This window comes from Ammodytes marinus, assembly GCF_949987685.1.
Source record: "Ammodytes marinus genome assembly, chromosome: 3".
NCBI classification, from domain to species: domain Eukaryota; kingdom Metazoa; phylum Chordata; class Actinopteri; order Uranoscopiformes; family Ammodytidae; genus Ammodytes; species Ammodytes marinus.
The window spans coordinates 19937788-19959429 of NC_137232.1; the positions used below are offsets into that span (position 1 = coordinate 19937788).

At 39.5% G+C, this 21642-nt stretch overlaps 3 protein-coding genes across 5 annotated transcripts in view; 1 reads left to right on the top strand and 2 right to left on the bottom strand.

Moving 5' to 3' along the window:
• Positions 1-266: 266 nt before the first annotated feature.
• Positions 267-3281, bottom strand: thyn1 (thymocyte nuclear protein 1). 3 transcript variants are annotated; one of them, XM_080054027.1, is made up of 8 exons: positions 3190-3281; positions 1639-1697; positions 1374-1555; positions 1211-1279; positions 1005-1097; positions 818-913; positions 571-721; positions 267-447 (listed from the first exon to the last, which is right to left on the bottom strand). In XM_080054027.1, the coding sequence occupies exons 2-8, from the start codon at positions 1685-1687 to the stop codon at positions 401-403; spliced, it is 687 nt and encodes a 228-aa protein (XP_079910153.1). In that variant the 5' UTR covers positions 1688-1697; positions 3190-3281; the 3' UTR covers positions 267-400. The 3 variants fall into 3 exon arrangements, with proteins under 3 accessions (XP_079910153.1, XP_079910152.1, XP_079910154.1); XM_080054026.1 differs by lacking the exon at positions 3190-3281 and adding an exon at positions 2306-2450; XM_080054028.1 differs by lacking the exons at positions 818-913; positions 3190-3281 and adding an exon at positions 2306-2450.
• Positions 3282-4053: 772 nt separating this feature from the next.
• Positions 4054-7891, top strand: acad8 (acyl-CoA dehydrogenase family, member 8). Its single transcript, XM_080054024.1, has 10 exons — positions 4054-4077; positions 4161-4330; positions 4597-4706; positions 4842-4918; positions 5023-5160; positions 5294-5429; positions 5979-6076; positions 6211-6363; positions 6456-6558; positions 6681-7891. The coding sequence occupies exons 2-10, from the start codon at positions 4182-4184 to the stop codon at positions 6734-6736; spliced, it is 1020 nt and encodes a 339-aa protein (XP_079910150.1). The 5' UTR covers positions 4054-4077; positions 4161-4181; the 3' UTR covers positions 6737-7891.
• A 602-nt stretch (positions 7892-8493) lies between these two features.
• Positions 8494-21642, bottom strand: part of esamb (endothelial cell adhesion molecule b) — a gene marked incomplete at both ends in the record, with an annotated part of 57099 nt that continues 43950 nt past the window's right edge. The window contains 6 exons of the mRNA XM_080053595.1: positions 8494-8950; positions 10611-10740; positions 10829-10951; positions 14336-14380; positions 18851-19006; positions 19439-19640. Of these exons, the coding sequence (XP_079909721.1) occupies positions 8494-8950; positions 10611-10740; positions 10829-10951; positions 14336-14380; positions 18851-19006; positions 19439-19640 (1113 nt within the window). The remainder of the gene's footprint in view (positions 8951-10610; positions 10741-10828; positions 10952-14335; positions 14381-18850; positions 19007-19438; positions 19641-21642) is intronic.

The following is a 21642-nucleotide window of genomic DNA, read 5'->3' on the forward strand; positions in this document are numbered from 1 at the left end:
CAAGGTTTACTGTTGGAGTTCCAGTTGATATGTGTATTTTGAGCACCGTGCGTATGTCAAACACCTTTTTTCCCCCAGTTCATCATCACAGGAGCACATGGAACCTTATGTACATTTTTGGTTTGCAGAATGGGAAGTAATTTTCTCATCTTAACCTGGTGAACATTGTGACAAATGGCCTCTTATGCTGCTAAAAACAAATTGCAAGTTGAATTGCTGCTGCTGTTTTGTGCTCAGGCTGTATCATTCAGAGGTTTAGGTTAAAAAAATGGATGTGTGCTTTTTTTTTTTTTTTTTTTTACAAAAAATACATTTAATAATATTTTTGAGAAAAAAATAACAGTACTGTACAGTGAGTTGCTGCTTCATGATTTCACTGTCAGAAAGCATCAACTGGTCCTCACAAAGGCTCTTCATCCTCCAAACTCACGATAAAGTCAAACTCTTCTGCAGAGAAAAAGAAAAAAAACTAGCCCATCAGACAACATCTGCATTGTAGAATAAGTTATTGATAGCCTGCTCCTCTGGCTAAATACTTTGGACTATTGCTTTATGCATGTCTTTACATACCAGTGGTTAGCGGTTGCACTGAGAGCCTGGCCCTTGTAAACAGAGCCATGTCCTTTAGCGGCCCACTTTTGGCGCGATGCTGCAGGTGGTACTTCTTCAGCTCAGATAGTGGGAGGAAACGCTTCAGCATTCTTTGATACTGGACATCTACCTGGGGAAAGAAATGAAAACATGATCAAAATCTTCACACTTGATTGTTATCAGTGACTGGACTTTAAAAAAAAAAATCCTGAATGAATTAGTTCACCATGCTCCACTTGGGGTTGTCTGCTTTACTGGTTCCATCAAAATGGACGTCTTTCTTATCAAACTGAGTATGGTCCACATATGCTTCCTTCACAATCTCGAGAAGAAAAATACAACTGAGCATCATCAGGCCGTTCTGCAAGTCTTTCTGTTTACATCATTAGAATATTAAAAAGGCGGGGACTTACTTTCATCACTCCTGCTATCCCGGGCTCCTTGCAGTTGCTGTGGTAAAAGAAAGCCACCTGCCCTTCTTTCATTTGCCTCATAAAATTACGCGCCTGTAAATCATTTTAGTGAAGCATTACCGCAGAGTAGTAGAAGAAGAAGTTAATGAATGTTGCACAAATCTGTTGACCATTAAAAAGCCTTTCTTTCAGTTACGTGGCTCCACCTGGTAATTTCGGACGCCATCCCAGCAGTCAGTCTGATCAGGCAAAGCCTTCAGATCCTCGATCCCGAACTGCAGAATGAATCAGATGCATCAGATGATTTGCAGCCCACTAAACATACAACAAGAGACCGTGCTGCTGACGAGGCCGCCAAATGATCAGTACCTTCATGTCGACCCCGCTCTCAAGCCGGCTCTCAGGCTCAGACTTCATCAGCCAGCGACAGTACTGTGGAGAAGCAGGTGGCTCCGAGACCTCTTTGGCTTTCCGAGTTGTTTTCTTTTTAGGGACTGTTTCTTTTACAGGAGAGATCGTTTCACCATCACCATCATCATCATCATCTTTGCCTGTGTTTGTGGATGAAATAATCGGCACTCATTAAAACATAAAACACACCAGACGAGAAGTTTAACTGATTTAATTTGCTCACCCGGATTTGATGTTCTTCTAGTCACTCTGGCCCTTTTCCTTGGTGGCATTTCTCACTATCTATGAAGAGATATGTTTGAAATAGGCATTATCCATAATAGTGCGGTGGAGGAGTGATATCAATTAATAAACAGCATAAAATTAATTATGGGGGGGGGGGGGGGCGCTCGTGGCGGAGAGGGTAGAGCATATTTTTTTAATGCATTCTTGTCTAAAAGTAGAACAATCCAAAACCCAAAGATAATAACTTTATAATCATAAAACCCAAGGCAAACAAGAACATATTGACACCTAACAGGATTATATTCTTGTTGTGGATGGATATTAAATATGCCTTACAATTCTTATTATTAGAAATGTGACATGAGTGTCAGTCTTTAACAAGATTATAGTAACTGCACATAGGCCTACCTGACACGCACAGGTAAACTACACGTGCCAGATAGTTCGACAGTAAAACAGATAATAATGCAGCTGTACAGAAGGTAAACCCCTATAAACATACCGAAAGTCATACCTCAAGTTAAGCAGGTAAGTCAAAATGTAACAGGTGAACATAGACTGTAAAAAATTCAAATTAACCATCAAGGGACGCGGGAAAAACCAAAATCCCACACCAGGTGACGTCAACAAACTTATCGGTGTACAAATAGGTTTATTTAGCCTACCTGCTGTTCCCGTTTGTGTTGTAACGCCTATTTCTCTGCTTTCACGAATGGTGGGGAGGTTAACCAGACGTATATTTGCCAACACGACCACTTTGTGTTCAGCCACTTTTTGTTCAGGAGTCTTTAATTAACATGGAAGAAGGTATTTTATCTTGTAAACCCGAAAAATCCTGGTTGGAAACACTTCCGTTACAGCATGAAGAGCACCGTTGTGCTCATTACTGCCCCCTGAGGCTGCAGAGCAGAAGACCTTTAAGTAATGCTGCATTCAGGTTCACATCAGATGGTATGGATTTCCGACTAGTATCTTCGTTCTTCCGAATTTGGTGTTTCTGCGCTGTAATGTAATGCGAAAACCACATGGACGCAACACAGAGGATGGATTGTATTTTATTGCCCAGAGAATTTGAAACTAACCCCTGATGGCTCTTTTCAGTATGCGTAACAACCTAAACTAATGATTTTACTTGACTTGTATCAGAATTAACGGCAGTAAATACCTTTATAAAATATAATCAATGTTATTTAAACGTCATATACATAATAAAACGTGAACACACTTTTTTTTCTTCATGAGCACAAAATTGATAAGAGAGGCCGATATGTGACTAAATGAACAGTGTATTTTTCTTACCATGACCAAACAAACCTCCGACTTGAGCGTCCGTTCATGTGACTTTTCAGAGTGGGAAACTTATTTTTAAGAATATTACGATTTTTCCTAGACCACATGAAAGCAGCATAACTACATTTGCAAAGGCCACAAGGGGCAACAGTGAGCTAACTCCAAGGGGGCGACAACAGACTACAAAAAGCGACACCACACACTAACTACATTTCCCAGCAGCAGTAGAGGCATTGGCTGTGTGAACTTCATAACTCACACACTGTGGAGGTAAACATGGCTGCTCTTGGACCTCTAGCAAGAATCTCCCGACTGGGCTTCAGCATCTGCAGGAACCATCGTTTAATTTGTAGCAGGAGCCCACAGAGACGAGGAATAGCTACGTGTATCGACCGTAAGTCCCAGAGAAGGAGACGTTGTTATTTGGTTGGATTAGCAGTCAAGGAAAATGCAAATGTGTTCTATGGTTGTTAGCTAATAGATCAGTCTTGGTTTTCACCTTTACAGCTCTCCAGCACCCAAACCAGCAGCTGTTTGACTGTCATTAAAGCAACATATAGGCCTACCGCAAAATACAAGAATCCGTCCAGAGCTTTAAAGTAAATTGTTCCAATCTCAGCTATCATTGGTTCGTTTTGTATCTCTGGTTCTCCAGTAATAAGACAGGGGGAGCTACACACCCCTCCTTAACACAACTCCTCCTCTTAGGTAGGTTGTATGGTGTGACATTGGATGTTGGGACACCTGAGACGAATATATAATGTAATACTTAAATTATATAGTGTCTGAAGCCTAGAGCTGTTCCTTACTTTTCACTAGTTTGTTTCGATGAGCTCTATTTAATAGTTATACCCCTTGAAGCACAAGAACACTGCCATCAGTTCATCTAAGAAGAGTAGTGTGATCTTGTTTATTTTAATCACTCAAAATGTATATAATCACTTTGCATATAAAAATACCTTTTAATCATGCTGCACCTGTATGTCTCTTGATTATTTCATCCACGTATCCTGTCTTTGTCTATAGCTGCTCATGGACTTACAGATGAACAGAAGGAGTTTCAGAAAGTGGCCTTTGACTTTGCAGCCAATGAAATGGCTCCACACATGGCAGAGTGAGACCAAAAGGCATGTAGCAGTAATGACTGGTCAGCAGACTGTAATATATGGCCAGAGAATACCCTTCCTGCGTGCTTGATCACATGCTAATTTAATTTTTTTTCTCTCTCAGGAAATATTTCCAGTAGAGACAATGAGAAAGGCAGCCCAGTTGGGCTTTGGTGGGATATACGTTCAACCGGATGTCGGAGGGACGGGTCTTTCTCGGCTGGACACGTCAGTCATCTTTGAGGCCTTGTCCACGGGATGTGTCAGCACCACAGCTTACATCAGTATCCACAAGTATGGCCCCTTAACATGGCCATAACTGCATGTTACTGCAAATAAAACATGATGGAAAAAGTGTATTTACTTGGTTGTTTGTAAGTCAAGAGGATGGATTGATAACATGATAGAAAAATAACCCTGAAAGATAATTTCCGTAAAATAATCTCAGACCAAACAATTAGCCTTTTCCCTTCTTTGTGAGATGTGTTTGCTACTTTTGATCTTGTGGAAGATTTGACACATTGTGCGCACAAGTTTGCAGTATGCTCCTCTCTTTACAGCATGTGCGCCTGGATGATTGACACTTTTGGCAACACAGAGCAGAGGGAGAGGTTCTGTCCAGATCTGTGTGCTATGGAGAAATTTGCTTCGTATTGTCTAACTGAACCAGGTCAGTCATTTATATGTAAAAGATAATGAAATGTATGTCGTTAAGTTAGTAGTTTATCTTACATATATTGCTGTTGCTCAATACATGTGTATTTCAGTTAAAGATGACTGTTAACAAGTGATCTTTTGATTGTAGGCAGTGGCAGTGATGCTGCTTCTCTTCTGACCACTGCAAAGCTGAAAGGTGACCATTACATCTTGAATGGTTCGAAGGTAATTTCAACCTCTCTGTTCTCACTATATAACTGTAAATAGTTTTTGTAATAATAATAAAAATAATAATAATACGCACGTCTCGTCTCTTTGTGACATTTTAGGCGTTCATCAGTGGAGGAGGAGACACAGACGTCTATGTTGTGATGTGCCGAACCGGAGGTAAAGGACCGAAAGGCATCTCTTGTTTGGTGGTCGAAAAGGGGACACCCGGCCTCAGTTTTGGCAAGAAAGAAAAGAAGGTTAGAGTTCAGTGGATTTAGGTTGCATTTATACAGTACATTTTGCTCTGTAGCCAGTGTGTTTGCAGGTAACCACTAGAGGGCAGAATAAGGTCACGGTCACTCAGCTGGTTTTTTTCAATGGGTTCATCAGGTGGGTTGGAACTCCCAGCCGACCAGGGCGGTGATATTGGAGGACTGTGCTGTTCCAGTGACCAACCGGCTCGGTGAGGAGGGACAGGGATTCGGCATGGCCATGAGAGGCCTGAATGGAGGCAGGATTAATATTGGTGAGGAGAAAAAAAAACACTGTCAATGTAGTTACCCCTCTATTGTACAATGTCTAATGATACCCAGATAGGTCATTTGTTTCTCAGGAAAATGACTTGAATCACTATGATAAATGAAATTATTAAATCAGATTATAGATGTTCTGCAAGAACTTGAACTACACATTTAATGTAAATGGTAGTGATTTAATCACCTAATATATTATTTATTTATTTTGAGTTAAAGGATGGATAATGATTTTGGAGGCTGACATTAGAGCAAGACTATGTACTATTTATGTAGGAAATAACGCATTCTTCCTTTTCATGACTGAGAAAAAGTTGAATTAATAAGCAGTAAATCGCACCTTTGCTCAATTCCTTGCACTCAGGGGTTTTGCTGTTATAGCCTGACTTGGTCTGTTAAGACCAGTATCAGACGGTGGCTAATATTTGCTAAGTTTAGATAGGACACACACACTACTACTACTACTACTACTGACCTACTTTTTAACATTGGCTGTTGTTTGGAAAAACGTTAAACTTTTCACATGAACACACTGCCAACAGCTTCCTGTTCTCTTGGGGCGGCCCATGCCTGCGTGCAGCTAGCGAGGGATCATCTGTTGGTTCGCAAGCAGTTTGGAGAGACGCTCTCCAACAACCAGGTAAGTACTTCCCATTTTTAACAGTCTTTTCACATCAAGGATCTGAAGTTCATTTAGCTGCTGGTTTGTGCAAGTGATGATGAAAAGGTATCTTGAATCTGTTACCTCTCTTCCCGTCTGCGTGATTTGTGTAGTATCTTCAATTCAAACTGGCAGAAATGGCCACCAAGTTGGTGGCGTCTCGCCTCCTGGTGCGGGAAGCTGCCACGGCGCTTCAGGAGGGCCGTGCTGATGCCGTCTCTCTATGCTCCATGGCCAAGCTCTTCGCCACTGATGAGTGCTTTGATGTGAGTAACAATGGGAATATTTATTTTCACCAATAAATTGTCAAATGTCTTCCTCCTTTTTTGATATTATGACCTTTTTCTTTACTCAACAGATTTGCAACCAGGCTCTTCAGATGCACGGTGGGTACGGTTACCTCAAAGACTACGCAGTGCAGCAGTTTGTGCGGGACATCAGAGTACATCAGATCCTAGAGGGTGAGCTTTTATAACACAGACCGTACATTACATACCATACTTGTTAATTGGTGCTGTCATGCTATGGTTTCCTAACGAGTGTCTTTGTGTGACTTTGTATTCATTTGTTTTTTCTTCCCAAGGCACAAATGAGGTGATGAGGATGATCATTTCCCGAAATCTTCTGACAGAATCATGATAAATTATATTCCCTGGAGCATCAGGACTGACCATATTGTCACGGTCTTTATCCCTGGTTTGTTACTGTGTGACTGGTTTCCTGGACTGCCTTCGGCATTGTATAAGATACAGATCACTGGAGGATTGTTGGTAAACCAGTCAGTAAAATGTTAGGTTTTTCCAGTAGAATATTGAATATTTTCTTGAATCTTTAGTAAGGTTTTATTTAGATTTTAATCCAAGATGGTCGTGTGAATATAGTTTTAACTTTGTTTTTGTTTTGTTTTTTATAAGAAGCTGCTCTTTACAACAGTTTAATTCAATTTGTCAAGACGCCTGGATTTTATGTTCTATTGATTAAAATATTGTGATGAGAATTATTTCAGTATAGTATTATGCCAGAGACATACAACAAACAGTAACTTTAGCGCAATAAAAAGGGGGTAGGCTGTTCTACTGTACGTCACATACATGCAGTCCTCAGCAACTCTGTCCTTAAAGTGGCCTTTCACATCTTATTTATAATCATGTGTACTGTATTGTTGCCGTTTTTGTCAACATATTGTGTGTTCTGTTGTGTGTGAGTGTGTGAACAGGGAAACATGCAGTGTGTTTTACCAACGATAAAAACATCGGTGTTCCACTGTGGGTAGTGTATTGAAATGTCCCTTTGCAAATTATGTTTGCTGATAACACTCATAAACTAATTTCAGCGTTCATAAGAGGACTGGCACCTATTTGGAATTAACATTTTCTGTCATGTTCTGATGAATATTGTGTTCACAAATTAGGTTAATTTAGCTCACTCGATCTAAAGTCAAACGCTGTAGAACACTTTATTGAAAACAATGCATTAAAGGTGCTACATATAGCCTTTTAGCATCAATACAACTCCGCCACATTTTTGCAGAATTTAGTATAATTACAAAAGACCATCAGCAGTGTCAGTGATCACTCTCCTCAACAAATGGCCTTGTTTGTTTGCTGTAATTATATCAAGTTATACAAAGCACCGTTTGAACAAAATAGACTGAAAACCCAACAGCAACTCTGTACTCACTATCTTGGTTACATTCCATCTACCATAGCAGGCAATAAACTCACAAAATATCTCTGTAAAAATCAGTGCCATGAAACCATACTGACATCGTTACAGCACGTCAAATAAAAAAAACTTACGTGAACACAAGTAAAATGTTGGTCAGAGAAAATGAGACCTGAAATAAAGTGTGTCAAGAACCTGAATTGTGACTTAGTTTTTTTTCTTCTGAACTAGTGCAGTTAGCCTGAGAGACGTGACTGAAAAGTTATTATTTTACACAGTATTGTAAACCAACAGTATCAAATGTTAATCACAAAATATTTGTTCATATATTTAGTGTATTCATATACTACACAAATGTAGCCAAACTGAACTACTCATTGTGGTTCACAGTGTCCAGACACACGGCTTTAAATGAACATTACTCTCTTAAAGTAATTGGTATTGTATGTGAACTGCTTGAATCTCTTAACACTATTGAAAACCATTTCGAAGATCTCTTCATGAGCATTTGAATTAAAAAAATATTATAATGTTTCTAGGGCTGGAAAGCAGAGTATAAAAAGAAACTGAAAAATTAACAAACGAGGGGGGTTGTGCAAATGAAGCACAAAATTACCTGTGAGGCATTTTATTCCCTCACATCCTCTGAAGGTCTTTGTGGAGAAAGTGCTTTTCTATTTCAAGGCCTCCTCTCTCCATCTGTAACCCATGTCCAGAGATGTTTCCGCCGGCTACACCAGTGAGCCGGCCTGGCTTTGAGCAGGCACCATGACGGCGACAGCTCCCATGCGCGTCAGGGTGGAGGAGCTGGTTTGCGGGGACACAGTGAGTGGAGGTGGCACCTGAGGCTGAGCCCCCTCAGTCCTGTTGGGGACAGCCAACCCGGGGCTCCTCACAAGCTGCGGAGGGGCCCCGTTTGAGCTGAGAGGTCGCTTGTGTTTGCGCTGCGGTGTGCCTCCCATGTTATAGCCGGGTAGTCCCTGCAGCGTGTTGGCTTCTCCGGGTCGCAGCTGGTAGGCGTTGATGACCGAGCCTGTGTCTGAAGCAGAGATGGGCGAGTACGGGTAGTGGTAGTTGGGCTGGTGGGGACTGGTTGCTACGGAGGACAGGGTGCCGTTCTTGGATCCAATGTCCGAGCCGGTGTTACTCTTGGCCCACGACACTCGCTTTGGTGCCTGAGCATCCTCCCTACAAATGACAAGAGAGAGAGAGAGAGAAAAGAGCTTGAGAAGGAAGGAAAAACTCATATTGAATGAAAAGTAAATGAATGAAGAAAATAAATATAACAGAATCTGGTTTCCTTTCATTGATTATAAACATGCTTTATATTCATTTTGGCCTTGATCCCTGTATTTTTCTGTGTCATTGCTTCTGTTCGTGACAAATGAACAAATAAAGTATTCAAAATAAAATTAATAATATAATGCTCACCTTGAGTTTTAACAAAGAAACACTTATGTACTGCACCTATACAATAGTAGGCAAACATGAAGGTACTTTAAACCAATTCAAAGAAGAACAACGTAAAAATACCCACAAATAAAAGTTATCTTAATTACCAAGAGTGTCTCGTCAAGTTTATTATTCCAAAGCCGATTTCAACAGTGTCCACTTTATTTGGTACACGGTTGAGTCTTATTCAATTCAGCACAACTGCTCTGCCATGAAGTATACTGTTATGATGCCTATAATGTGCAGTTCTAATTTGTTAATTCAGTTTTATCTTTAAGCATATTAGCGGTCATAGTAGGCTAAGTGGCGGTGCTTTACTTGACTGTATTATATTCAGAGGTGTTTTTAAAAATCTACTCCAAAATGGGATAGTCAAAACAATTTGAAATGCCTCTAGATCAGGGGTGTCCAAACTTTTTTCACTGAGGGCCACATACAGAAAAATCTACGAAGGGCCGGGCCACTTTGCAAAAATAACACATTTATCAGGACATGTAGCTGCTCTGATGTTTAGTTTCATAGTGTCTTCGTAAATTGTAATCCTTCTTCACGGCAACACTTTACTTGCACATTAAAAAGATACATCCCCCCTCTTGTTAAATGCCATTGATACACCCAGTGTTTTCTGCTTTTACGTCTAATGTCCAGCTTGGTGAAAATAGTAGCCAGCTGAGATCCCGCCCCTCCAAGGGGGGTCCGGGGGTATGCCCCCCCTGGAGATTTTTTAAAGTTTTTAAAGTGAAATGCATGAATCTGGTGCACTTTGAGAGGGAAATTAAGAGGCTAAAGCTGATGAATTTTGTATGAAAAAAAATGTAAACACTGTGTCAGATGAATTAGAAGCTATTGGAGAAGGACACATGGATTTTCCATAATAATATTAATTTAAATTAAAATATTATGCAGGGTCCTCTGGGATGGCCTTGGTGCTCTTTTTCTTTTATGGGACATATTTCTCTGTAATATAATGAGTGCATTTAGATTATTTAAAAATTAAAAGGGCCATATTACATTATATTTTTAAAATGTGCCAAGGGCCAATCAATCAGTTTTGACACCCCTGCACTAGTGGGTTAACTAAGAAATGCAAAAAAAAAAAAAAATTGTTTATTTTTTTTTTAAAGGGCCATATTGCATTATATTTTTAAAATCGGCCGCGGGCCAATAAAAAGCGGGCCGTAGTTTGGACACCCCTGCTCTAGATATATAATGTAATCCAAAATAAAACAATTTTAACTATGACCTTTATCATTTATTTATTTTCCTAAAAAGTTAACAAAAAACATGAACTTGAAGCTTCGTATCTGACAGACTATACTGCCATTGTCTTGGATTGAATTTGATTGTACAGGTGTAACTAATAAAGTGGCTCCTGAGCCTAAAGTGAAACTCTCACTTGATCTCGTTAGCTATCTCCTCCTCGGTGTCCCGTCCCCTCCTCAGTATGAATATGAGGAAGAGAGCCATGGCCATCAGTCCCAGTATGGAGCCCAGTGTAGCCGCTGCGATCATGCCTGCGTTGGAGGCTGCAAAACAGATCACAGGTCAGTATTTACTGTATAGTAAGATAGCTGTTAAATCGTATGGTGTGTGACGTTCCTACTGTGTACGTACATGTGATAACTTCTAGGTTAATGGAGCAGGTGTCAGAGCCGGCGGTGTTGCTGGCTCGGCAGATGTACTTCCCTGACATGCTTTTAGTGAGGTTGCTCAGCCTGAGGGTGCCGTGTCTCTCATCTGAAACACAACCACACAGTTACACACACACACACACTTCTCAATCATATATTTATGAGGGTGTGTGGTTTTGGTAGAACTAGAAAACTATACAGGTTGACATTACATTAATATACTACCGTATAACACATGAGGGGGCTATTTTGTCTAAGTCAAAAACACAACTTTACAGATCACACAAAGTTAACCAAAGGAAATTTATTTTTTCAAATATCTCATTGATTATGTATAGAAAGGAAACAATGGAACCGTCATTTTACGTTAGAAATCAAAAGAATTTCCTTACTACTGTATTTCCTTTTGAAATGTTGGATTTCTGAGAGTTCGGAAATGTTTTGTCTACTCCTCACTTGGATTTGCAAAGCATTTTATAATGCACTGGGATATACTTTTCTCTTACTGATTTAATGATGCACTGTGTGTATCACAGAGTCATTTGTATAGTGATACAATCATAGTGTGCAGCATGACATGTTGAAACATTATTTAATGATTTTAAACCTTAATCCAGAATTTAATCCGCTTTTGGCCCATATCCATTACCTCCAGTTTATAGTTTGGCATTGATGCGACCCCTCTGCTGACCTCTCTGCAGATGATTATGCAGTCTTGCTACATAATGATTTATGTCAGCATTTGTTTTTTAAATATGTTCTCACAACAGGATTTTGACATAGCAGTAAGTGCAGTAAGTGTCTGTGCATTCACAACTGGGTATTTCCATTTGACACAATCTGTTTCTCGGGGCACATCTGACTTTTCAAAAGCTTTGTTGTTGCAAACATAGGCTGTAAAAAAATAAACAAGCGTAATGCGGGTTTTAACACAACAAATCCTATGAAATCCAATCTTAGACAATAAATCGCTACATGTCTCAGTCTGATGCTTTAGCGGGGACGTCAGGAGATGAAAGTGGCTGTGCGTCCTAGAAGTGTTGTTGGGATCAGGTGGGTGTCTTGAACTCAGCACCAGGAGGCAATCCCCACAAAAGAAAAAAAGTAATGCAAACCGGTTGAATCATTGGAATCATCCCAGATGTCAAAGTTCACATTATGACGGCAAGCAAAATATTAATGCAAGAGAAAAAGAAAATCCTTTACAATCATTGTGTCATAACAGCTGCTTTCATCCCGAAGTTCGAGAGAGTGTAGGGTACACAGAGCTTTGAGTTTTGTCTGCACCATCTGCTACTGCACAGTACAAACAGTTAATCTGCGACTGATGTCAGCATCCAATAAACTAAAACACAGTGTCACAAGGCAAAAAAGACAGAAATGGTATGTTGTAAGAATAACCTGATAATGTGAGTACCACACTATTAAAAACATGCATGTACACTAGAATTATTCAAATTTAAAGTAAAAATAGCCGGTTCAGTAACAGATCACAGCTTTATTCAGTATTCAAATCATGTCTCGTAAATCAGAACAGAAGATGGTGCCAATTAAGACAGAGGCGGATGACAGCGATATACTGTATGCACATGTCCCTCTATGATTATTTAATCCCCGCGTTTGAAAACCAGCTGTGAAGAACCAACCCCATTTGTGGCAGATTAGCACAACATCAGCTGTGAGCTTTAACGCCCTGACGATACAGTAGGTGCTGCCTCACATCAAGACTGGAGCATTACTCATAACGCTGCCATCACTGCAAGGTCAGCGAGGGGCATTCATCAAAGCCTTGACACATGATACATGATTTATGTAATTCAGCGGCATTTCGATATGGAGCTCGGGGGATAGTTTTCCTCCTGACATGACACTGTCGGATTGGTTTTCACAATTAATGTAAAAAAAAAAACACGTCACGCAATCAAGTCGTAGTAAATAACCGTCATTTACGCCACTAGTTTTATCTTGCAGGATAAAAATACAGAATTCCTCCTAAAATGTGCTCTCTAGTAAACACAATCTGGACAATATGGAAACACAGCTAAAACAGGACACATCTGTCTATTCATTCACTATACTCTGTGTATTCATTCTTTCCTTCATTTGCATGGCACTGTTTTAGACTGTAAACATTGCTGCCACTACACCAATGTTTCCAGCGAAACATATGCGTTCAAATGACTTTGATACATTACATTAACAATTATATATATTTCTTGCCAAGAGTTAAATAGAAGAGAATGTTGATAATTCATCTCATATTTTTACAGTAAATGAAATTAAGCTACAGCTTTTTACACATGACATGTTGTGGTTTTACCGTTTATAATAAACGACTTAAAGCAAAATGAAACAGGTAGCCTGGCTTTGTCCAACAATAACAAAGTTCACCTATAAAACCCAGATTAAAATGAGATACAGTAAGCCATTATTTATTTTGTGAATTTGACAATGAACATATGGAGTGTTTACTACTGAGCTTTAAAGGTGTTAGTAGTTGAAAATCGTTAGGATCCCCTTGGAGAGAGCCAGGCTAACTGTTTCTGCTAACCAGCTAAGCTTACTGTGTCCGTCTAGTGGTAGGCTATACGATATACTCTCATCTAAAGCTGGGGTGGAGGATTTGGGGAGAAAATGGCATTTGGGATAGAGATTCGAATCCAAATGCCTCAACCGCTCCACTTATTCTCTTTGGTCCATCCCCTATGGTCCCCCCTGACACACTCTACACCAAAAAAGTTGTGACAAAGTGAATGGACAGTCCCAACAGCCAATAAGAACAGAGAATCAGAGCTTTGCTCTGATTGGTCAAAGTGTACAGCTCATGTTAACTTTGAACAATCAGAAATCACATATCCCAGCTTTAACCATTAGCAAGAAATCATTTCCCAAAATTTCAAGCTATTCCTTTCTTCCGGTTGACTGAATAATTATTCATTTCATCCCTTATATGGATTATAGGAATTTAGTCCTTTGATACAAGTCAACCTGCTCACTGTGTGTGTAAATATAGTACATTATGAAAAAATGAATGAATATAATGGGATATAATGGGATCACAGCTAAATCTAACAGAAAATGCATGCTTCAAAGATTTAAAAGGAAAAAGCCAACCCTCTGATTTTTTATTTTACAAAATGGAAATATACTGTATGAAATTCTGCTCTATTACATGTTCACTGTTGATTATTCCAAATACACACACTGACATTTCTGACAATTTAATCAATCAATGGCGAAGAGAATGTGAATTTCCTCTGGATGGCACCAAGCCTATGTTATAAATTTTTTCCATTTTTTTAATGGTCATTTCTGTAACATAATCCTATAAGCTTTCTTTCAAGTTGGGTTGATTTATTTTTCCCTTTAAAGCTTTGGCTTTGATTTGCGGAGTGACATGTTGACTCCAGAAACCGTGATTGCTCAGGATGATTGCAAGTAACGGTGGGATGGAGTTAGGGGGGAAATTAAAATGAGTGAAAACCCTTACCCATGTACCCAAGGACAAGCATGGGATGGGGGCAAGGTCTCCATTCTTTTTTTGCAAAAAGGTAAAATGGCAGAAAGAGATAGATAGATAGATAGAAAGAGAGAGAGAAAGAGAGCATGAATGAGGGAAGGAGTGGTACAGTCTGATGAGAAGGAGGGGTTGAAGAGTGAGATGTGCTGCACTATCGGTCCCAAATCCATGCAATTTATGCCTCTTCGAAGGGTTGATTATGTAATGACATGGGGCTTGTTAGATTAGGCACTAAGGTCAACAAGAAATGAGGAGCGGAGAGAGGATCAGCAGAGAACACGCAGATATAGAACACTTTGGGTTTGAATTTGAGTGTTGACGGCATGTAAGGCATATAGGGGAAGGTGGGGTGATTTGTGCATTTTGGAAGTTGCAAAACCCATTGTTTCTAGAAAACCGTGGAATAAATTGGAAATGTGACCACATATTTAAGAAGAGCCATCCATTTGACTCATCCTGTAAAGAAGGGAGACACAAGGAATAAGATATAAGCACATTTAAGCTCAAAAAACTGTGTTTTGCCTTTCAAAGTAAAATTTCCATGATCAAGGTTTTTTGATTATTGTGTCTGAACAATTATAGACACGTTTGAAAACATTTGACACATGTTTTAGTGCTTTGGTATGCTACACTTTGAGTCTATATAATTAGCACAATGTCAACCCTAAATTGCTGCATCATGCCTATTATCCAAAATTCTGGGGATGGGGTGATTTGTGCGCAAGGGCCTGGGTGAGTTATAAGTAAGTAAGTAAGTAAAATGTATTTATAAAAGCACATTTATGACAGTTTGCACTGTCCAAAGTGCTGTACATAGTGCATTCAGTAGGTAAACAATGAAGGTAAAATAACAATAACCAAAATAAAAGACGTAAAGCCCATACATCCACATAAACACAGATAGTAGTGCAGAGGTAAGTAAGTAGTGCAGAGGTTAATGGGGAGGAAACACCAGGGTGTACATATGGGTTTTGAGCCTTGATTTAAAGGCAGAAATGTAGGGGGAATCACATTTGTCAGGTGGCAGTTGGTTCCACAAGCACGGAGCAACTAGTGCAAAGTACATTTCTGAGAGTTGTGCCAGTGGCATGGCTGTATACGCTGGTCACCAAAAGAAAGTGATTGTCTACAGTAGCTCAGAAGAGAGTGACATCTCAATTCCACTTAACGACACCACTGATGAGAGTTCAGATGGCCAGAAAGATGATGATGATGACTTTGTCATTGTGACACAATGACGCACAAATCACCCCACGTAGTGGGGTGATTTGTGCGACAAGACAACTTTTTTTCCGAAAGCTATATTTCTTAAACAGTTTATTCCAGATCCAAAGTTTTTATTGCCAGGGATGCACAACATCCTGAAATATATGTACATATTTGAGTTGGAGACATAACTGTCAAGGCCTCACTTTAAAATCACTTTGAGTAAAAAGTTGCACAAATCACCCCACCTTCCCCTACTAGGCATGTGATGAAGGCGTGAGTGTACAGGCCACATTCAGTGTTTCCCCTAGAATTTTTTTTAGGCCCGGTGGTAAAAGCTGATAAAGAGTATGCGCGCGGCGTGCGTACCAAATTTTTAGTAGAAATTGACCAAAACTAACCGTATTATGGATGAGCCTCTTTTGACAGCCCGCTACACATTAGGGCATAGGGTTATGCCTTCACATTCGGAACGTTTGTACATTTTGTGTTTCCCTCAGGATTTTTAGAGACTGCTGGGGGAGAATGTACCTTCTAGTGGGGTCTTGGGGCATGCCCCTGCGGAAGAAAACCTTTACCATTTTAAACTTAAATGCATCAATCTGGTGCACTTTGAGAAGCTAAATCTGATTTAATTTTTTTCGCTCTGTAAACAGCTGTCATATATGTCCTGCCTAAAACAATTTTCTGGAATAATTTGGAGACACAAGCCATATAAACTATTTAAGAAAAACACATGGATATGAAAATAAAATACAATAAACACTAAGACCTAATATAGACAGGTATGTCCTGTCTAGTATTAATTTCTGGAATAATCTGGATCATGAAACATTTTCTTTAATTTATCAAATATTAATATAAAATAAATTAATTAACCTAGGCTACACATCATGATTAGCCTATTAATCAAAATGTGTGCAAACTTAGCCAAATTTCATATCCCGACCATTATATTTCATGTAGCCTAGTTCTCAATTTAAAACATAAAAATAAAGTAGCATTGAAAATACCAAAAAATAAAGCTTGTATGGCTACAATAGCCTGCTGTTTTCAAGATAACTTGCTGCGCTGTCTCAGCTGTTGATACAGATTGGTTGCTACGGCGACGTAGCGACTTTAACTTTCTAAGTTTTGCTCAGCACTTTTTCCTGTTCAACTCCCTGTAAGGAAGGTTCTTTCTCGTCAGTTTCCCTGTTTGACATGTGCGCTCCGAATGCACACGGGCATCGCGCCGCGCAGAAAAAAAAAATTATAATAATAACTTACTTTTTTAATTTATTTTTATTTTTTTTGGGGGGGGGGGGGGCAGCTGTTGGCCTGGCGGGGGGTCCCGCTGTATAATGGTAGGGGAAACACTGACATTACAAAACCCCGGCTGATTGCTCAATCAGATGGAGTAGTTTTCATTTAGAAGACTGAGGACTTTGTATACAAAAGCAAAGCAGTTAAGTCAATACTGAATCAATCAGCCTAAGTCCTGTTGTTCAGAAAACAGATGGTGTTCCCTGAAGCATCATCTAGAAACATCAATTTTTCCCCCTCTTTATCTCTCTTGCATGTGCAGTGCTGTGAGATGAGTGTGTTGAGGTTTGAGTTTTCTCAATCTGTAAAGAGGATTTTGTACTGCATGGTATAGTATTATGGGGGGGGGGGGTCTTCCTCTGAGGTGTTCTTTTAAGCCCACAGGATCACGTGTGACCTGACGACAAGGACTCATCTTTGATATTCATGTAAGGTGCATGACATGTGGACATGTTCACGAACAGGCACACCGATCACTTTTGCCTTCTGTTTGATACATATCTATGTTGACCGAGAAATGAGGCCGGTTGAGAATTACCGGACCTACTTTTCTCTTTCAAAACTACCCAGAGCCTGAAAGTGAGATGATGAGCCAGTGTTCAAATCTGTCTCAGTCAAAGGGCAAAAGTTTTGTTTCATGGACACCTAATCATTTTCTGATGGTTTAATCTTCAATTTTAACATTAAATGTCATTTAATAATACAATAATGTCATTTATAATTTAATAATGTCATTAAACATGAAAAGTGTGCAAAGCAGGTGCAAGAATTACTTTCTGTGGTCGTCTTTTCAGGTTGCATATAATCCCTAAAACCTCCACCAATAACATAAGGGAACCTGCTTGAAAGGCGAATCTCAAGTAAAGGAATCTGGCAAGCACTTGCTACATCACAGCTTGGTGCTCATTAAGCTTAACTGCTGTGAGCCTGTGGTGATGAGGCGACTCGAATGAGCGTTTTAACATTTTTACCAACTCCTCTCTCTTATCTAATCTTTATTTTAGCATCTGGACAGTGAAAGTGCAATATTCATTGAAATTTGTTTTCTAAATTTGTTAAGTGACAGGGTGCATGTTTCCCAATTCCCCAGAGGAATTAAGTCCTAATGCTGCGTTCCATACAACTCGAAAGTGGAGTATTTCCCAATAATTTCCGATTTACGACCTCAAAGCGTTCTAGACAACTGTGAAGTCGGTTTTTTCCGACCTCCTACTAGTAAAATAAAACAGGAACGTCGGAGTTCATACTCGTAAACTCGGAGCAAATCCATCCACCCCGAATTTGGGGTTGGATGATGGAGGTTGCAGCTGGGATATCCTCCACTTCTAAATTGTATGGAACCAAAAAATTGGTTGTGTGTTCATGCTGCGTTCCATAGAAGTGGAACATTTTCCATAGTAATTTCCGATATCCGACCTCAAAGTCGGGTTACTTCGATATGCTCCGAGTATATGAGTAGGAATTCCAAATTTAAACAGCGTTCCAGTCGTATTTTCGTAATAGGATGTCGTAAAAAATACGACTTCCCAGTTGTCTGGAACTTTTCGAGGTCGGATATCTGATATTACAACTGGGAAATCCTCCACTTCCGAGTTTTATGGAATGCAGCATAAGTATGCTATCTTATCAGTTAAAAAGAAAGAGAAAATTCAGTTTTACTTTGTCCATGTTTTTAAAGTTATACCCTTGAGAATTTTGCCTACACCCAATTAACTGATGACATTGCAGACATTTTGTACGTTTTCCTGCTATGACGCGCCAACATTTGCTTAGAAACCTCTCTGTAGAAAAGGAGTGAATGTAATAAATTAATGGCACTTACAGTATTAAAAAAATACATTAAAATAATTCAGGAATTATGATACCTGGACAAAAGACCCAGAATGATCCATGTGGATACAGTAGATTCCACTTGAGGTACAGTGAGCAGGACAATGTGTTTTGGGTGAGTTACATCCAGGTAAAAATACTCACTCTGCATTGGGGAGAAGAAGACCTCAGACAGCGGTGCAGCCTTGGTCCATTTGTACTGGGGGACAGGTTTTCCATGGCTTGACATACAGCTCAGAGTCACATTGCCCTTCACCACTGGGTTCCCTGTCATGGTGCATACCGGGGGAGAAGGAGGGACTGCAGACACAGAGAGACCGACACAATGTTACTCAGCCAACACATGTGAGATACAGATAGGACCAAGTGACCTTTTATTGAACCTGCACGTTACGGCTTTAATCCACTGTAAATCTACTACACTGTAAGTGGAGATCTATTGGAGATTTTATATTGCATACAAATAAGAAAATGTTTTGACCCTCTCACCCGTTTCCATCTGCCGCTGGACAATGACTTAATGTCATCGGAGGCCGGCAACAACAGCAGATGAATCCGCTTTGTTCTCAGTGCTTACTCAACATGACTATGATATTTCTTTGTAACAGTCTGGCTCCAATCTGAAATCCTGTTAAATGTGTTCAGCATCGCCTGGTTTTCTCAATCCAATTCTGCCGACAGTTCTGATTTAGGCTAACCTTTGCAGTTCTTTGTGAGGCTCTGGTCCATTACCTTTGACATTAAGGCTCATCTCTCCAGAAATGCCAGCTCCTCCAGGGACGATGACATTGCAGAAGTAGCGTCCGGAGTCTGACTCCTGCGTGTCGTTGATGTAGATGGAGAGGTTCGCCGAAGGCATGGCCACGCTGAAGCCCACTCTTTTGGTGAAGTCGTTCTTGCCGTGCCCGACCTCACCTGCGCTGAAGTTGATCACCTGCAGAGAGAAAACACATTAAAAGAAAGGCAGCAAATTATTTTGTCCCTTCTGCAATCAATGCATCTAAATGCAGCTGACGGCAGCTACTAGACATCATAGGCCAAGCATTGTAGAAACTGAGTTCAGTGGCATGTATTTATTCATCTATTTATTAATTATGGAACTATTGTCCCTACTTGTTCCATCATGGCGCCCTGTGCAGGGTGTCCCGCCTTGACACCGCAAGCTCCCCCCACCTTGACTACCAATTATAGATAGTATATAAAACCTACCCACCAAACGTTTAGCCCATCAGTAATAGTGCTGCACATTTAACCCTTATGCCTTGTTAGTGGAAATCTGTGTACTTGGGGTTGCATTTTTGAGATAATGTTGGCTGTGATTATTCCCTAGCCATAAAATTTGGTAAGGAGGTGTGGTTTTCAATGAATTTTGGATATTCTGAGTTTCATCCATTTCCACTTTATTTTGACTGTGTGAGATGTTTTTGTTACACTGTGTATGTTAAGTACACGATTTGTACCATTGACTTCCATTATAACGAAATGTTTTGACCCCCACCTTTAAATAAAAGTGAAACATTATTTTGAATCTAATTTCCCATTTCTCTGTAGCAAACTTGATGAAGTTATGTAAAAATAAGCTCAATACATTTTTTGCCCCCCCCCCCACTGACCTCTATGGAGACCCTTTACAACAAATTGGCATCCTTGTGTAATTCATAGCTGCAAACCAATAAAAAATAAATAAAAAATCACTAAAATGGTGTTGATGTGTAGTTAGTGAACACCTCTTTTAGTCAGAATGGTTGAAGTGAAAAAATATTTTCCAGGAGTCAGTCTGTGTGAACTCAAATCACAGACACTGAAATCCTTGTGTACAAATAGGCTATTTCGTAAACTCATAGAAAGCCATAAAACCAGTATTTTTGATTCCTTGGCCATGGCAAGATATAATCAGGATGTATATCATGTTTTGCACTAATTTTGAAGAAGAGGCATCACATTTTAGGTTGTAACTCATATCTAGTAGATTTATGCATTTCATATGGTCTCCAACTGAGGAGCAAACATGCCTCTTGACACAAATGAGAAAAAAATAGTAATTTTCATATTCTCTGTCAAACTTCCAGATTACTGGCCACTGCGACAACAAATCTAAAGAAAAATTTCAAAGGTGTTCTGATATGGATAGTATGGACTGCTGTCTGCATGTCCATGACAAAATAAGATTGTGTGTGTGTGTGGGGGGGGGGGGGGGGGGGTGTTTGCATGTGTCATTGGCTATTAGGGCTGCAAATCTGTAACCCTTGTAATTTCTCCTCTCATAAACACACACGACACAAGCACACTTTCACACACACACATGAACTTACACACGCACGCACACACACACACACACACACACACACACGCGCACACACACACACATATACAGACTAATTTATTTATTTATTTAAAGCTGTTATTTTGTAGTTTTAGTGAGTGGTTTTCATCATAAAAACTCATATTTTGAAATAAAGACGATGATAAAAGAGGTGATAAAATTGGTACATTTTAGTATTCTTTTTCGTTTTACCAAATTGCATTGTGTTTTCTGCAGTAAAATGGGATATCAGACGCAAAAAATGTTTTCACTTTAATTTAAAGGCGGGTTGCCAAAAAAGTTGTCATAATCTAAGTCAATGGTAGAAATCTAACTTTTTTTATTCAATCTGACATTAAGCAAAAAGTAATAATGCACCAAAATCGATTTTCTAACCCATCATTCAGATGGGTAAACCGGTGATACTAATAATAACCAAAGTCAAAAAAAAATTGGAATATGGAATTTTAGTGTATTTTTCAAACAAGCGGTTGGTGGTATTTTATCAAAACTGGCATCTAAAGGGTTAATTTCTAATCACCATTTATTAAACCATAACATACGTAGATTGAACAACAACCCCTTCATGAAGAAAATTAAAGAAAAAAAATGGGAAAAAATATTGATATATTTC

What these genes read in the sequence shown, in the direction of transcription:
- thyn1 (XM_080054027.1), bottom strand. Translation starts at nt 1,687, where the DNA reads ATGCCACCAAGGAAAAGGGCCAGAGTGACTAGAAGAACATCAAATCCG. An exon ending in AGAGCGGGGTCGACATGAAG is followed by an intron (nt 1,280 to 1,373) that starts GTACTGATCATT and finishes TTCATTCTGCAG; the next exon opens with TTCGGGATCGAGGATCTGAA. An exon ending in AGTGCAACCGCTAACCACTG is followed by an intron (nt 448 to 570) that starts GTATGTAAAGAC and finishes TTTTCTCTGCAG; the next exon opens with AAGAGTTTGACTTTATCGTG.
- acad8 (XM_080054024.1), top strand. Translation starts at nt 4,182, where the DNA reads ATGAGAAAGGCAGCCCAGTTGGGCTTTGGTGGGATATACGTTCAACCG. An exon ending in GTATTGTCTAACTGAACCAG is followed by an intron (nt 4,707 to 4,841) that starts GTCAGTCATTTA and finishes TTTTGATTGTAG; the next exon opens with GCAGTGGCAGTGATGCTGCT. An exon ending in CCACTGATGAGTGCTTTGAT is followed by an intron (nt 6,364 to 6,455) that starts GTGAGTAACAAT and finishes TTTACTCAACAG; the next exon opens with ATTTGCAACCAGGCTCTTCA.